This window comes from Daphnia magna, unplaced genomic scaffold (genome assembly GCF_020631705.1).
Source record: "Daphnia magna isolate NIES unplaced genomic scaffold, ASM2063170v1.1 Dm_contigs338, whole genome shotgun sequence".
Lineage (NCBI taxonomy): Eukaryota > Metazoa > Arthropoda > Branchiopoda > Diplostraca > Daphniidae > Daphnia > Daphnia magna.
Genome location: NW_025533254.1, coordinates 49140 through 65859, shown reverse-complemented (window position 1 = coordinate 65859; position 16720 = coordinate 49140). Strand labels below are relative to the sequence as shown.

Below are 16720 nucleotides of genomic sequence, written 5' to 3'. Positions count from 1 at the left end.
CAATATTAGAGACATCTCTTTCAAGTTCCTTATAATTTTTTTAACTATTATTTTTTCAGGCACGGTTTCTTCTCATTACTGGTCCACCTGGATGTGGCAAATATCAAACACTAAGTATTATTTGTAGAGAAATGCACATAGACATTCTTGCTTGGGAAGAACCAATCAGACATTACAGTGCAACAGAATGGGATATTGGTCAATATAAACTGCTATTGTATATCACACTAAAAGATGCTGAGGATTTTTTAATGCAGACAACCCAACCTACCGTACAGAGAGTAATCAAATAGACAGTAACTTCTATAATCATCTTGAAGAATTCCTGAGAAAGAGCCAGCCGTTTCTGTACCCCTCAAGATCAAAGATGAAAAATTACCTCTTGGTCCTAAAACTACATTGAGAAAAATTCTTCTTTTGCAAGATTATCCTCCCATGATTTTCCAAAATCTCGAAAGATGGCACAATATCCTCTTGTACATAGGCATCTAAGACTTAAGCTGTGCATTACATGCAGAAGTTTTCTACAGTAATTTTGTTTAATGTACACAGAAAGTTTGGCTCAGAGGGAAAATACCAGCTGTGTTCATCGTAACCAGTAATAAATCTTTCAGCAGTATGCAGCTTAAACTATTCCCACATGACCTTCAAGAAAGACTCAACATGTCCACTATTCAGTACTTTCATATTGGGATTCTTTAGTAATGCGTCATTTACACACCATCCGTTTGTTTTTCATTTGAACTAGTTTTAGTGGCCTTGCAAATACGTTCGTGCTAAAAGCTCTTCAAAAAATTGCTTTTAAATCCCAGAAAGCTACCCCACTAGAAGTGATTCAAGGTATAGCTGGTTCCTGCAATGGTGATTTGCGCAGTGCGCTAAATACAATGAATTGGATGAACACAAGTAAATATTTTACAAGTTAAATAGCTCTAGAACTTATGTGTTTGTATTTCTTGATGTAGGAAGCAATTATAATGAAAAGCAACATTTCTACCCGAAGAAGAGGAAACTGTCATCTCAGCGAGAGAGGAATTCTTCAGAAACGGCCTACGTAAGAGATGGATCAATGGATTTCATGCATGCCATAGGGAAAATTCTGCATTCAAAGAGTATTTTCAAAAAATTTATTCTTTGGTTCCATGAAAAGCAATTTCAGTATTATTTTCGTTTTGATTCTATGTTAGGATTGAGTGAAGTTCAATGTAATCCACCTGGTTTACCACCGCATCTGTCGGACGAATTTAGAATGCCACTAAAAGAAAATGTCAATGAATTAACTAGAAATATTGGTGACACTTCGTATAAGGTTCTGTTGTATTTACACCACAATTATCCGGTGTATTTTAACAGAATCGAAGATGTATCAAAGGCAATAGGGTATCTTAGCTCTGTCGACTCACTTGGCAACCAGATAATGTACAAAGAAATTTACGAGGAATATTCTCTTTAACTGCTATACGAGGTCTCATGTTTAGCAACACCAGCGTCAATGGTAACCAAGGACAGATGAATCTGTAGCCTGCATTTCATAAAGTATACCATTTCGGAAATTAAGGGAGTACGTGGCGTCCATTGAGAAAACCGGATCATTTCTCAATTACCCTGAAGCAGCAAGAGTTTCGTGCGGAGATGCAAGAAATGAATGGCAAACAATGTGGACCTTCTTTTTTTCAGAGACATGGCCATTCATGCGTTTGATTCGCGAAAGAATGAAGATTACGTCTGGTTTGTAGAATTTTATGTGTCTTTTAATGCAAATAACGTTTATGTTCACTACCTAAGTGTATACGTGTTTATGTAAAGGGTTGAATCAGATACCGCAACAGGATTACGGTCATAAATTAGAAGGTCACCAGTTGCGAATCATTCAAACCACTACCCAAGAGTACAAACCAACGGAATTTGAGGCTCCAGAATTTTCTGTCAACGAGAACGCCAGATCGAACTCAGAGGTAGATACGGGCATCCTAATTGAAGAATACGAGGATTAGGAAAACCATAACATAACGCCCATGTAAGTAGGGTATTTTTCTTGTTCTAGAAATGGGAACACTATCCCTGTTATGAATCAAGCATACTTTCCGATGGAAATAAAAACGGCAAGGAATGTAAGATTATCAATTGCTTTCTCAACTTAAAAAATTTTTTTTACTTGGTTGTAGGTCTAGAGTAAAAATAAAGCAAAAATTTGCACAAATAATAATGCTAAGATCAAAAACCCTTTCTCAAGAGGGTCTTATGTAGCGCTCGGCCCCGCGCCAATCGGGGAACTTATTAGTCGGTGCGGTGATTTCGGTGCTCGTTGCCTTTCCCGATTATTAATGAATAGTGATCTAAATTTGTTGCCGGCATGCGGACAGTGGACCCCCCGACACCAGCCCCCCACCCCTACCCCGACACTAGCCCCCCCGACACCAGACCCCCCACTCCCCCCTTCTGAAATTCGTTCAACTTCGTAGATATGGCAACCGGTTTGCCCCTCTATGGCAATCCGTTTTACCCGTAAAAAATATTTTGTTTTGTTTACCTTTTTTTTATGCTATGTCAATCTAGCGGTCACAACTTTAAACCCCCTTTTGTTGTCTTGTAGACAGACCAGTGTTACAGAGTTGCAAATTTTCTCTGCAGGAGTACGTAATAAGACGAAAGGCTATGCTGTAGTTAGTTTAGTTTATTTTATTAACATTTTTGAAATTTCATAATATAATACACATTATAAGCTTGTTGAAAATTATTTTGCAATGCCATGGCAATAACGCACTCAAATTCAAAAAGTATTTCTAAAATAATTCTTAATTTTTTTCCGAATTAAAGTTGTGACCGCTAGATTGACAGATCATAAAAAAAAGGAAACAAAAAAATTTTTTACGGGTAAAAACGGATTGCCATAGAGGGCAAAACCGGCTGCCATATCTACGTAGTTGTTGCCACTCCACGCGAATGCGATTGATGAAAAAATAGAAAACGGATGTCGGTTAGGTTAGCCGATGTATTTAGATTTCAATGCCCGTTGGTTGCCTGCCAACAGACAAGACGGGATAGGGCGCAACGAAAAAACAAGAAACCCACGCGAGAACGACACGTAATGGCTGCCAAACCAAGCGTCTCGTTGGGATAGACAGTGGGGTATCCAGAAGGAGATGTCGTCAGGGACACCAACACAGAAACAAATTTTTACAACACCAATACAAACTTTAACGTCGTCGACGGAAAAACGACAAACTTTGAATTTAATCAACTCGGACGAAGCTTGTAGTGGGTTGAAACGAGGTCAAGATGTCTTCAGGTTGGCGGTAAGGTCGCGACTGACGGTGCACTCGAAGCTCCGCCCTTCGTTCCCGATTCCCCTACTCCTCCGACAGCGTTGCCGGATTTAATTTGAAGGTAACAGTTTTTGCGAGCTCTGACTCGCCAACATCGCCGGCCCTGCGCTTTGCCGTGCTAAGCGCACCTTCCCGTATCTGAACAGACTCTAGAAGAAACAGTACGTGAGCCGGTCGGTGACGTTCGGTTCCCTTTGTCTGGATGGTCGCGGAACGAACGACTCCATCGTCTCCAGGAAACGTTTGAATAATCCTTCCAGTAGGCCAAATTCCACGGGGGGTTGCTGGGTCAATGATGACGACGATATCTCCCACCTCGAGGTTGGGACGCTCTTGATGCCATTTTCACGTTCGGTGAGACTTGGTAATATCTCCTTCATCCAGCGTCGCCAGAATTGTTCTATAACTGCTTGCGCAATTCGCCACCTCTCCTTGGCGGATAAATCATCTTCGGTAAAGACGTCAGGTGGAAGATTAGGAGTAGCACGGCCAAGAAGTAAATGATTTGGGGTCAAGCATTCCGGATCATTCGGGTCTTCACTTACCGGAGTAAGCTTGCGGCTGTTAAGGATGTTCTCTATTAGTGTAAGGGCAGTCAACAGGATTTCGTCTGTGAGGCGTTGGTTTCCCAAGACGGATCGAAATGCAATCTTTGCTGCTCGAACCATTCTTTCCCAACTACCTCCAAAGTGTGGTGCGGCTGGTGGATTGAACACCCATTTCGATGGTTGACGGCCCAGATGACGTAGGATGGCGTGTTGATTGAGGTTTTCTAGACATGCGGCTAACTCCCTCTCTGCTCCGACAAAGTTGGTCCCGTTGTCACTATGATAGGACGCAGGAACTCCACGACGATTTTGGAAGCGATCGAGCGCAGAGATGAAGGAACTAGTATCCAACGAGTAAGCCATGTCGAGGTGCACACAGCGTGATGTTAAGCATGTAAATAAGCAACCCCAGCGTTTAATTGTACGCCGGAAGATATTCACCTGGATGGGACCGAAGTAATCCACTCCGGTGTGTGTGAACGGGGGATACCCAACCTTTAAACGAGAGGCGGGGAGAGCAGCCATGATTGGTGTTGTTCCCTTTGCACTTAATTTTTTGCAGGGATAACATAAATGGTGAACTCTTAGAGCTGTGATTCGCCCCTTCGGAATCCAGTACTGCAAACGTGCTTCGTGATGAAGTTCGCTAGCCGAGAGATGACCACGATTGCGATGTAACGTGAAGAAGATAAGTTCCGTCATTCGCTCAGAGCGGGGGAGAATGATCGGGTGGCGAGTGTCGATTGGAAGTGGTGCTTTTCCGATTCGTCCGCCGACGCACATATAACCTCGATGGTCAAGATATGGAGCCAATTTGATTAATTTGGAGTTCTTGTCAATTTGGCGGTCGGCCCGTAAATCGCTCACCTCCTGGTGGTACACGTTTGATTGCATACGACGGAGGATAAAGGATTTTCCGATTTGCAATTCATCGGCTGAAAGCCCACTTGTCGCTCGCTTATCACGATTCCTTTGACGGACGTTCCGGATGAAACGGAAGAGATAGGCGACGGTATTGATAATGATTTGTGGTCTTGACTTTCGTTGGATAAGGAGGTCAATTTCGTCGATTTCTCGGTGTACTAGTCCGACCCAAGTTGTTTCCCTGATTTCCGGATCCCTTTCATCTATTACTGGTAATGGTTGAAGTTTAGGCCACTCTTCGAGACCTCGAAGAAAGGGTGGTCCAGAAAACCAACGGTGGTCGATGGTGAATTCGGAAGGATCCAAACCACGGCTGGCATCGTCAGCGGGATTACTCGCGCTTGGGACGTAATTCCACTGATCCGGGGCCGAGCTTTCGAATATCTCGCCCACACGATTCCCAACGTAGTTGTTAAAACGGCAGTTGCGTGAGTTTATCCAGCTAAGAACGGTCGTGGAGTCCGTCCAGTAGAAGGTCTGGTCAAAGACAAGATCGTGCTCAATGCTTACTTGTACGCTGAGACGTGCGGCGAGGACGGCGGCGTTGAGTTCCAAACGCGGGATCGTTAGGAATTTCAAGGGAGCGACTCTAGCCTTTGAGATGATGAACTTTACGCTAGCCGTCCCATCGCTGAATAAGAAGCGGACAAAAGCGACGGCGCCGAAACCCATTTCGGATGCATCTCCGAAAACGTGCAGTTCAGTCGTCGTAAGATCGTTTCGCCGTGGAGAAATGCATCTTTCCAGGACGAGTTTAGAAAGTGAAGGTAATGTTTCCGTCCATCGGATCCAGCGGTCGATGAGATCTTGGCTAAGTTCGTCATCCCAGTCAAATTTACGGCGCCATATATCTTGCATGAGGACTTTAGCTTGAAAGACTATTGGGGCTAAGAAGCCGAGAGGGTAAAAAATGCTGAAGATGGATTTCAATAAGTCCCTTTTAGTCCTTCCACCTGACTCCGCCCTAGCACCGAGGATAAAGACATCATGACGGAAGTCCCAGACTAACCCCGAGAGTTCTCTCAATCGGCTCCGCGTCTAAGTCCATGTTCACAGAAACTCCCGTTTGTTGTTGCCCGGGAAGTGCTTGCCTCACGGTTTCGTCGGAAGTAGCCTATTGAGTCAATGGGAACCCACCAACCTTTAACGCTTCGGTCAATGTATGGGCGGTCGCAATAGATTCGGTAGTAGAAGGGAACGATGCTAACCAGTTGTCCACGTAAAAATGACGAGTGATCTGTTGTAGCAAGGGCACTGCGTTTTCACTATCTTTCACGGCGCGTTGCAAGGTGTTAGCACACACGGCCGGTGACGAAACGGCGCCGAAGAGATGTACGTCCATTTGGTAGATATCTGGGAGCTGCGTACTGCCCGGTTCACGCCAGATGAAGCGGAAGGCCGGCCCGTCAGAAGGTCTCACTCGTACTTGGTGGAACATTTTTTCGACATCAGCGACGACCGGAATTGCGTGCTGCCTGAAACGGAGGAGAATGCCAATGAGATTCGTCAGGAGGTCTGGACCTTTCAGAAGAACGTCGTTGAGGCATATTCCTTTGTATTTGGCTGACAAATCGAACACTATTCTGCACTTTTTCGGTTTGTTTGGGTTGAAGACTGGGTGATGAGGACAATACCACGTTCGGTCAACCGGTCCGGAGTCGACTTCTTTTCGGGACAACTTACGCGCGTGTTTTAAGTTGACGTAAGTATCGATGACCGAACCATAGGTCATGGCGAGTTCTTTATCCTTCATAAGTTTGCCTTCAAGATTAAAAAAACGGCGCTGGGCGGCGAAAAAGTTATTTGGTAGGTCTGGGTTATCCATCTTCCAGAGAAGGCCGACCTCGTAACGTTTGCCGTTGTGTCTAGTCGTGTCGTTTAGAATCTTCCACGCTCTTCTTTCCTCTCGACCGACGGCTTTTTCAACGTTTGGCTTTGTGCCAAATGTTTCTGCTTCAACAAATTGTTGTAACATTACATCACATTCCCTTTCTGCCAGGTGGGAATGGAAACAGTCACGGGTTTTGTCGTTGAGTCTCCCACTGGGCCCTCCGATACACCAGTCGAAAGCTGTCAAATAGTCACGAGGGGCTCGTTGGTGGAACGGATCTTTGCGAGTCTCAAAGATTTCGATGGCTGCCGGATGGTCATGGCCGATCAGGATTGCGACGTCCTCCTGCGTGGTAGAATAAACAGGAACATGGGCGAGGTGAGGCCACTGTTTGCTGAGGGTAGCAAGAATAATTGAGCATTTATTGAGTTCGAAGGTCTCCATTACGTGGGCGTCCAAGACGTCGAAAGAGAAAAGACCGTCTCTTGAAGTGACGTTGAAATTGACGATTTGTCGATCGACAGATTTCGCTCCTCCGTTAACCGTTCTAGTTAACACTTTTTCCACCTTGCCACGCAAATTAAGAAAACTAGCCGTTCTTCCCTTTATGACGGATATTTCCCTTCCGGGATCAAGAAGTGCATAAAGCGGCAACTCCTTTCCATTCGCCTTTAGAATAACTGGGACAATCGGTAGTAACGTGTAGCTACCAGCTGATTCAGTTGTGATGGAACCAGAGAATTTTGAAGGCGTTGGCTGTTTTTGATCTACTCTTTTTAGGATAGAGACGTGGAGCTCCGTGTAAAAGCGGGTGATGGATGCCATCTCAGTTAGGTTTCGAGCAACGTTCTGTACGAGTGCATGCCCTGCTTAAGTGGTCGTTGCCTTAACATCGAAGGCATAGGTTAGCGTCCTTAACGATTTGGGCCCTTTTTTCAACTGGGGTGTCCTTGAACTTTCTGCAGTCCTTCATGTGGTGCTGATGCTTACTGTTGCATCCCGGGCATCTTGGGGTCGCATCAAGGTTGTCAGGATTTGGAAGAGACTCAGACGTAGTAGCGAACACGTTTGGCTTGTGCGGCGCACGACGCTTTTCATCTGTTGGTTTCATTTGACGCTGGTGATGAGTTTCCATTGAACTAGCTCGTATAGATTGTTCAGCCATGGCGACTCCGTCGAGCCATTGATCTAAATCTTCTATGGACGCAAGAGTCGGTTGCATCGCCCAACTTTTCTCACCCCATCGACTTTTTAAAGCCGGGGGAGTTTGGAAACTAGCTGTGAAAGTGTTGCGTGACTGTATAACTCCATTCCGTAACCTCCAAGCCGTAGAGTCGCTACAACGGAGTGGAGATCAGCGGAGAAAGCACGAAGAGCGTTAAAATCGTTGTCTCTAAACGACCGGAGTTTTAAGAGAGATGAGGTACATGCTTGAGATACGATTTGCGGGTTTCCGTATCGCCTCTGAAGTTCATTGAGAGCGTGTTGGTAAAGTCCGGGGTTCAGCAATGCTCCGCCGATATCCTTTCTTATGGCCGGTGTAAGTGCGTCATAGAGATGGGCGATACGTTCCGCATCGGAACTTACCGCATCATGAACGAAAACTTTAAACATTTGTATGAACATAGGCCAGTTGCGAGGATCCCCGTCGAAACTTGGAGCCTTCATTCGGGGTGGTTTGATACCGGAACGACAGGTAGTGGCTTGTGAGGTGTCGAGGGTATGGATCCAAGCGTCCGGAGTGTAAACGGCGGGCGGGTTAAGGACCGTTGGCGGGGGAGCGGATGGACCTGGAAAGCCTGTTGAGTACGTGGGGTTAGCCGGCACAAAGGAAGTTGCCGCCATATTGCCTGGAAAGGACATCGAAGTTTGTCGCGATCCAGTATTTATTGACGAAGTGGGCAACAACGAACTGGATATAGTGGTCACCACGGTCGGCGTGTAAGAGAAACTTGAGGCTGGTGGAGGTAAATTCATAGTCGGTACGTGGGTGGACAAACCCGGACCAAGTGATGGACCTTGATTGACCAACCCGAGTCTCGTTGATGGTTGAGCCGGAGGTTGAGCCGCCGAAGGTTGAGAAGTGGGTGTGGGCCCAAAGGAATTCTGTTGGTTTGGATTCCTCCATGAGGAACCTTGCGCAGCAGTTGTTGTTGTCCCAAGCGGGAGGGGGCCGACATTTGAACAGGTGTGACGTTGAATGAAACCGGTGGAGTGACATGACTCGTGGTTATGGGCTGCGGTACAGTGCTAGCGATCAACGGTGTGGAAAACCTCGGGTTAACTGTACTAGCGGTTGTGACACTCTCAGCGTTCGTGGGGATCTGTGGTGCGGATGTTGAGCGTTTTAAGGAGCTACCGGGAGTAAAGACTTTGTTAGCCAGATTACGAACCATTCCAAGAATTCCTACCGAGGGGGTTAGTGGTGTCGTCACCGTCGACTGAGCAAAGAGTCTCGTTGGTGTAGGGATCCTCGACGTGGACGCCACTGACGGAGTAATTAACGTAAAGGCTTGTCCGGCAGCGGGAATCGAAGAGATATCCGGTTGCGTTGCAGTTGGGATAGCGGAAGTACGAAACTTTGAGCTCGTATCCGACACGTTTGACGTTTGAGTACACCCTGTAGGTGTATCATTTAAACGAATTGGATTCTGAGAGAGAGAGAAGATGCGAAGAACGGCTGACCTTGGATACAGCACTCACGACGGAAGAAGCTCGTGTTGGACCAGGATGATCATCAGCAGTGAGTTCGGCTAGCTGTTGCCGCATGATTGCACCGCTAAGTCGCTGTCGATCCATTTCATCACGCAGCTCTCGCTGCTTCCTTTCGTTCTCCACACTTCGCTTATAGTTGTCGAGATCTCTAATTTTTGCGTCCTCGTCTTCCCTACGTTTCGCCTCGTCTTCGATTTGCTGGAGCATCAACTCAGCCTCCTTCTCCTTTCGTTCAGCTTCGTGAATTTTAGCTTGTCGGGAAGATACGCTGGAATGACGTGATGATACTCTGGAAGTCGTAGAAGCACTGGACTTTGATTTTGACCGGGCCATATAATCGTCACAATCGGCTAGAACCGACTGGTGATCATAGATGACCGCTTGAATCCACTGTTTCTCTCCCTCAAGATCGTCTTCTGTGCAGTTGGGGGTGTTACATTGAACGTAACGGTCATGACGCTTCTCTAAATTATCATAATCGCGAACATAATTCGCACGGAGCGCTCGTACGTTGTCGCGGTCTTCGCCGATTCTTATCGATTGTAAAAGCTTCTTGCCTGCTTTAGTATGAACCATTTTTCCGTTGGTTATCGGTCTCTTAAGACGATCAGGATCGACGATCGCCTCTAGGTCAGACATCACCTCCTCCTCCTCATCGATGGAAGTGAGAGCAGTAGGTATAATTTGAGCCATGACGCAATTTATTTAGTACAAGCGAATGAAGGTACAAACGGTAGGTACGTGATAATTACGGGAAAGAATCAAGCTGGCCTCCTACAAGGAGACGACAAACAGAATCACGAAGTAGTGGATTAATAATGGCGGACGATCCTATCACGAGGGCCCGTACGGAAAAGTTGACTGAGACCAAGGTAACGTGTCTCGTTTGTCTTGGTGTTCCGCACACGTATTAATCTCGTAGGTGGCGGTGTTGGTGCCGGCTCAGGTGAAGGTATGTCGTCCTCTGAGGACGGTCCGACCTCACTAATGACCTCACAGTCAGATAGATTCGGGATGAAGTTGTCTTCGTCTGATTCCGGTTGACCCGGTGGAGTGGGAGGTTCAACTATGGGTGTAGGGGGCCACTGCTCAAACGGACGGAAGGTAACCTTTCTATGGTTTGATGGCAGTACGAAATCCGCTAAGCGTGGTCGCTGCTGATGATGTTGATCAGTGGTCTCTTCTATAATATCGACGGTGGAAACGACCGCAGCGGTTCTTGATGCTTGGTGGATCTCAATTCGTCGTAGAGCTGCCGCCTTTCTCCTTTGACTACGAAGTAACTTGTCCGCTTTCTTCCGCTCAGCGCTATTAAACCTACGCGGAATATTGGTGGCTGGTAGTACTTGTTGGAAACCAACTGTCTGGCTGGTAGGACAGACGAACTAGTCGGCTTGTTACGGAAGTCCAGTTGGCGGGACGGAAAGGCTAGACTGATGGCTGAAAATCCAGCTGACGGAACACTAAAGCTTGAAATCCAGCTGACGGAACAGTAATGTGGGTACTGGACAGCTACAGCGCCGGCCCGTAAGGTTGGACGGCCAATATATGTCCAGATAACGGAGACGATACAAAACGAAGAGTTCACGTCACTCTGCCGAGCAAACCGCCGAATAGGACACGAAACGTTCAAAAGTTGCGTTTGCGGCCACCCTGCCGAGGGCAGACCGACGAAAGGACACGAGAAAATTCGGAAATTGCGTTCGCGGCCACCCTGCCGAGAGCAGACCGACGAAAGGGCACGAGAAAATCGGAAATTGCGTTCGCGGCCACCCTGCCGAGAGCAGACCGACGAAGACAGGAGAACGTTCAGAAATTTTGTTCGCGGCCACTCTGCCGAGAGCAGACCAACAAAAGACACGAGAACGTTCAGAAATTTGTTCGCGGCCACTCTGCCGAGAGCAGACCCACAAAGACACGAGAACGTTCAGAAATTTTGGGTTCGCGGCCACTCTGCCGAGAGCAGACCAATAAAGGACACGAGAACGTTCAGAAATTTGTTCGCGGCCACTCTGCCGAGAGCAGACCAACGAGATCAAACACAGAAGCAGAGCAATTATATTCAAATACACACAAGACCAAATGAAATGTAAATTTAAACATAAATGGAGAGTGTTCAATTGCTGGGCTGCTTGGCTGGGATTCGTCTACTGCGGGAAAAAACGGATGTCTGCCACGCGGGACTTCTTTTTGAAAAACGGGCCGATAAATACGAGGTGAAAAGGTTGTGCAACGCTCTGCAAACCTTCCGTGGGATGACCAAGAATAAACGCCAACCGCGTGGTGATGGCCGCTGTGCCGGGTTTCGGTTTCCCGGTCGATGCACCAAATGTTGCCACTCCACGCGAATGTGATTGATGAAAAAATAGAAAACGGATGTCGGTTAGGTTAGCCGATGTATTTAGATTTCAATGCCCGTTGGTTGCCTGCCAACAGACAAGACGGGATAGGGCGCAACGAAAAAACAAGAAACCCACGCGAGAACGACACGTAATGGCTGCCAAACCAAGCGTCTCGTTGGGATAGACAGTGGGGTATCCAGAAGGAGATGTCGTCAGGGACACCAACACAGAAACAAATTTTTACAACACCAATACAAACTTTAACGTCGTCGACGGAAAAACGACCAACTTTGAATTTAATCAACTCGGACGAAGCTTGTAGTGGGTTGAAACAAGGTCGAGATGTCTTCAGGTTGGCGGTAAGGTCGCGACTGACGGTGCACTCGAAGCTCCACCCTTCGTTCCCGATTCCCCTACTCCTCCGACAGCGTTGCCGGATTTAATTTGAAGGTAACAGTTTTTGCGAGCTCTGACTCGCCAACAGTAGTTGAACGAATTTCAGAAGGGGGAGTGGGGGGGGGGGCTGGTGTCGTGCTACCACAAGACACCAGCCCCCCCATAACTTCAACGAATTTTACAAGGGGGGGCTGGTGTCGTCTTTTGTGCGACTCCAGCCCCCCCCCCCCATCACATAGTGTAACGTGTGTCGGTCATTAGTACCCCAAGAGGGGTACTAAAAGGGGGGAATGAGGGGGTGATACCCAATTGTATCATCACAGAAAAGAATGGAAAGTCCTACGTCCCTATTCTCAATCCCTCGGTACAATCTGTCGTTTTTCCAGCAGGAAAGGGAATTCCAGGAGTTGAGGCAATCGAGTCGGCTGAGTGGGCGACAGTGGAGGAGGAAGTTATAGGCAACGTCTCACCGGCAACATCACCCCCAAGAACAATCCCATAATTCCTCCGTGAATCTCTTGAAAACGTTCCCGCAGAACATCGGCAAGAAATGGAAACTCTTCTCACCCGATACCAAGACCTCTTCCACGATACCCCTCTTAAGAGTACGATTGCCGCCAAACACGAGATTGACACTGGTCATCACCAGCCTATCAGGTCAGCTCCTTATGGAGTCAGTCAACTAGAACGGGAGGCTATCAACGCCCAAGTAGAAGAAATGCTCCAGGCCGGAATTGTCAAGCCATCCTCCAGCCCCTGGTCCTCTCCCGTCGTCATGGTACCCCAAAAAAATGGTGAGCTTCATTTTTGCATTGATTACCGCCGGTTAAATGCCATAACGATTCGTGACGTTTATCCTTTACCACGAATTGACGACTTCCTTGATCATCTGGGAGGGGCAACAGTATTTACTTGTCTAGATTTAAAAAGTGGGTATTGGCAGATTCCAGTAGGCAAGTCCAGCCAGTCGAAAACCGCATTTGTTACACCAGACGGGCTCTACGAGAGCACGCGTCTCCCCTTTGGTCTTTGTAATGGGCCTGCATCATTTCAGTGAACAATGGGCCAAGTATTGTCGGGCCTAAAGTGGAACATCTGTTTGGTGTACCTAGATGATGTGGTCGTTTGCGGCAAAACGTTTAAAGAACATCAGGATAGGTTGGAAAGTGTGCTTATAGCCCTACAAAAAGCCCAATTGACTCTTAACGTGAAGAAATGTGCCTTTGCACAAAGCCAAATCCTGTGTTTAGGACATCAGGTGACAGCTGACGGAATTTCTCCAGACCCATCTAAAATCTCCGCCATCGTCGACTTTCCCTCTCCCAACAGCAGTCCACCCGGACTCAGACTGACACACCTTAGGAGCTTCCTAGGTGTCATCTCCTTTATCGCCGATTCGTAAACCACTTCGCCTCTTTAGTCTTACCTCTATACGATTTATTAAAGAAGAATGCTACATGGGAATGGGAGAGAGAACAAGAACTCGCCTTTCAAACAATCAAAATGTTATTAGTGAGTGCTCCAATTTTAAAACATCCCACGGCGGAGGGAAAATTTGAAGTTCATGTGGACGCCAGTGGAGTAGGAGTTGGAGCCATGCTAATGCAGTCCGACCCAGTTACTAACGAGTATCATCCTGTTTCCTACCTTAGCCGACGATTGACATTGGCAGAATCGAACTATCACTCCAACGAGTCAGAGTGTCTAGCTCTGGTATGGGCCCTAACGAAACTCCGCCATTACTTGTACGGACAAACGTTCCGGGTGAGAACAGATAACAATGTAGTGCACTGGTTGTCCCAGAAAAAGGACATTCGGGGAAAGTTGGCCCGCTGGGTGCTCATCCTGCAAGAATTTAACTTCTCCATAGACCCCCTGAAAGGAGCGGAAAACAAAGTTGCCGACGCTTTGTCTCGACAACCTGCTGTGTCTCAGGGCAGTTCTTCACAACCAGAAGTAGTCATGGAAATTTGCAGTATGCAACGATATTCAAAAGTAGACTTGGCAGTCTGGCAGCAAGGTGACGATACCATTCGTAAGATACTTCAACAACTACGAGAAGAAAAGGGAAACCAATCACAGTTGTTTGCAATTAAAGACGGGGTACTCTACAAGAGGGGAAAAGATGGTGAACGTGAATTTAAACTTGTCGTCCCCTCTCTCTTACGACGCGAAATTATCCGAAACTTCCACGATGACCCAGACGCTGGACACTTTGGCGTATTCAAAACTAAAGCAAAAGTCGACCAAAACTATTGGTGGCCAGGATTGCCCGTTAGCGTACGGACTTATGTAGCATCTTGCCCCTTCTGTCAACAAAACAAAATTCCCACTACACCACCAGTAGGGTATTTAAAGCCCATCGATCCACCTAAAAAAGTCTTTTCTCTCATTGGAATCGATCACCTAGGTCCCTTCATCCGTACCAAAGCAGGTAACAGATACATCCTAGTGGCCATCGACTACCTGTCAAAATGGGTAATAGCCAAACCAGTAGCCAGTACCGCGACCGGGTCCATCTGTGATTTCATCAAGAGTGAAATTATAGCACTACACAGTTACCCGCAGCGGATAATCACTGACCGTGGTTCGGGTTTTACCTCAAAAATGCTACAACTCCAGCTTCAAAAGTTGGGGATTGAACAATCCATCATCATCACAGGTCACTACCAGTCGAACGGACAGGTGGAACGAGTAAACCGAACAAAAACAAAAAATAATAATAATAATAATAAATAAATTCATTCTATGCCCTATACAAATTTTTCATCTGTTTGTTTCGGTTTTCTAGAAAAAAAAACGCGAGTCAGGAGAGGCCGTGTAACGTGTGTCGGTCATTAGTACCCCAAGAGGCCTCTGACTTCTCCGAACTCTTCTTTCTTAGTTGGCAACTTTCCTTCCTCTTTCTTCGTCGAAACAGTCCGTCGTCTAACACTTAAAACCGATCGAAGAGATGACGTTTTAGACTATTCTTTTGACCCCTCTCTCGTTGTTTTCAAGCTCTCTCTCTCTTTTTCTGTTGACCCGACCGGGTTTGTCTTTTCTCTATCTTCTACTGGAACTCAGCAGGTCGTAACATAAGTTCAATTAACTAAGTATACTCTATTTCCGTCTTTACTTTTATATTTCTATATCGTAAATGTGTGTGTTGAGCTAGAATGCCACAAAGCATGGCCAGTGTAAATGTGTGTGTTTCATCTTGAGCTGGAATGCCACAAAGCATGGCCAGCGGAACTACTACGTACGAACGGTCGTGGAATCGGCAGGTTCGTGTTGTGCCGTGATCACGGATATTGGAGAGCGCATTGTGTTAATGCGGGCCGAACCAGAATTGTGTGAATCAATTTCATCAATTTCATTTCCCAATTTTTTTTTCTAGCTCCAGTTCTATCTACTTTATTTTTATTTTATTTTTGTTTGTAAGTTGCTCGTCTCTTTTAGCCGAAGAATTTCGTTTGCTTCCAGAAATTCGTCTGCTACGAGGGGATGAACAACAAACCATTCACAAACAATAGCTAAATAAAAATAAACCAGATAGAACTAGGGCTAGAAAAAAAATTGGGAAATGAAAAAATGAATAGCGTACCCACTGCTAGGAAGAAAAGGGGGAAAATCTTAATTATATTTATGAAAACTTATTTTTTAACATGAAGAAGTTGGTTTCTCCATAAGACGCTGCAGCCGCAGCAGACCAACTTGGACACAAATGAGATTTTCGCATTTGTGGAGAAAGTGCAACGTAGGATGTTTTACTGCTCTATAGGTCCGTAGAATATAATTTTCGCACATCCATTGCACTTCCAAGGTGACTAGCCGACGGACATCCCTGGAACTACCCATTGAGTACATAGATATCTAACGGATGTTCGGCCATGATTCGGACATCCGACGGCAGAAATGTGCTATATGGGATCATCAACTGAGTGACCAGTGGGTGTTTCCCTACGTCCTTCGCGTCCGCGTTCAACAAATTGAGCGTAGAAGAGAGCATAGACCTGGAAACATTAATCCCTGAGAGATTTTCCTTGGGAAAGATTAAAGGCTATCCCGTGGTTATGGGCCCCAAAATGTTTATTGTTTCCCCAGGGGTTCCAGCTGAGTTTTGATTGGTTGTCAATTGGAGGGAATTATCGCGTGTAAACTGGGGAACTTTTCGTTTTTATTTATTTTTTAATCGATTCGCCGTATTAAACTACGTGTCTGGGCAAATTTTCAAGTCTGTTGGTGTTTTTCTTCATTTTATATATTTATTTATTCGGTCGAAATTCAAATTTTTGAGGTTCCCGCCGGTTTGTGATTGGCTGCAAAATTAGGGGGAATTATCGCGTGTAAACTGGGGAATTTTTCGTTTTCATTTATTTCTTATTCGATTCGCCGTATTAAACTACGTGTCTGAGCAGAATTTCAAATCTGTTGGTGTTTGTGTTCATTTTATATAATTATTTATTCGGTCGAAATTCAAATTTTTGAGGTTCTCGCCGGTTTGTGATTGGCTGCAAAATTGGGGGGAATTATCGCGTGTAAACTGGGGAATTTTTCGTTTTCATTTATTTCTTATTCGATTTGCCGTATTAAACTACGTGTCTGAGCAGAATTTCAAATCTGTTGGTGTTTGTGTTCATTTTATATATTTATTTA

The 16720-nt window shown here is 46.0% G+C and overlaps 3 protein-coding genes across 3 annotated transcripts; 1 reads left to right on the top strand and 2 right to left on the bottom strand.

The window, feature by feature from the left end:
* Positions 1–60: 60 nt before the first annotated feature.
* Positions 61–2117, top strand: LOC116932901 (cell cycle checkpoint protein RAD17). Its single transcript, XM_045167852.1, has 9 exons — positions 61–198; positions 258–476; positions 553–677; positions 749–906; positions 966–1112; positions 1188–1419; positions 1479–1495; positions 1559–1728; positions 1807–2117. Exons 2-8 carry the CDS (start codon positions 459–461, stop codon positions 1699–1701), a joined length of 840 nt encoding a protein of 279 aa, XP_045023787.1. The 5' UTR covers positions 61–198; positions 258–458; the 3' UTR covers positions 1702–1728; positions 1807–2117.
* A 1358-nt stretch (positions 2118–3475) lies between these two features.
* On the bottom strand, positions 3476–5656 carry LOC116932522. Its single transcript, XM_032940279.2, has one exon. The coding sequence runs from the start codon at positions 5654–5656 to the stop codon at positions 3476–3478; it is 2181 nt and encodes a 726-aa protein (XP_032796170.2).
* A 256-nt stretch (positions 5657–5912) lies between these two features.
* Positions 5913–7454, bottom strand: LOC123468402. Its single transcript, XM_045167856.1, has one exon. The coding sequence runs from the start codon at positions 7452–7454 to the stop codon at positions 5913–5915; it is 1542 nt and encodes a 513-aa protein (XP_045023791.1).
* Between the last annotated feature and the right edge of the window lie 9266 nt (positions 7455–16720).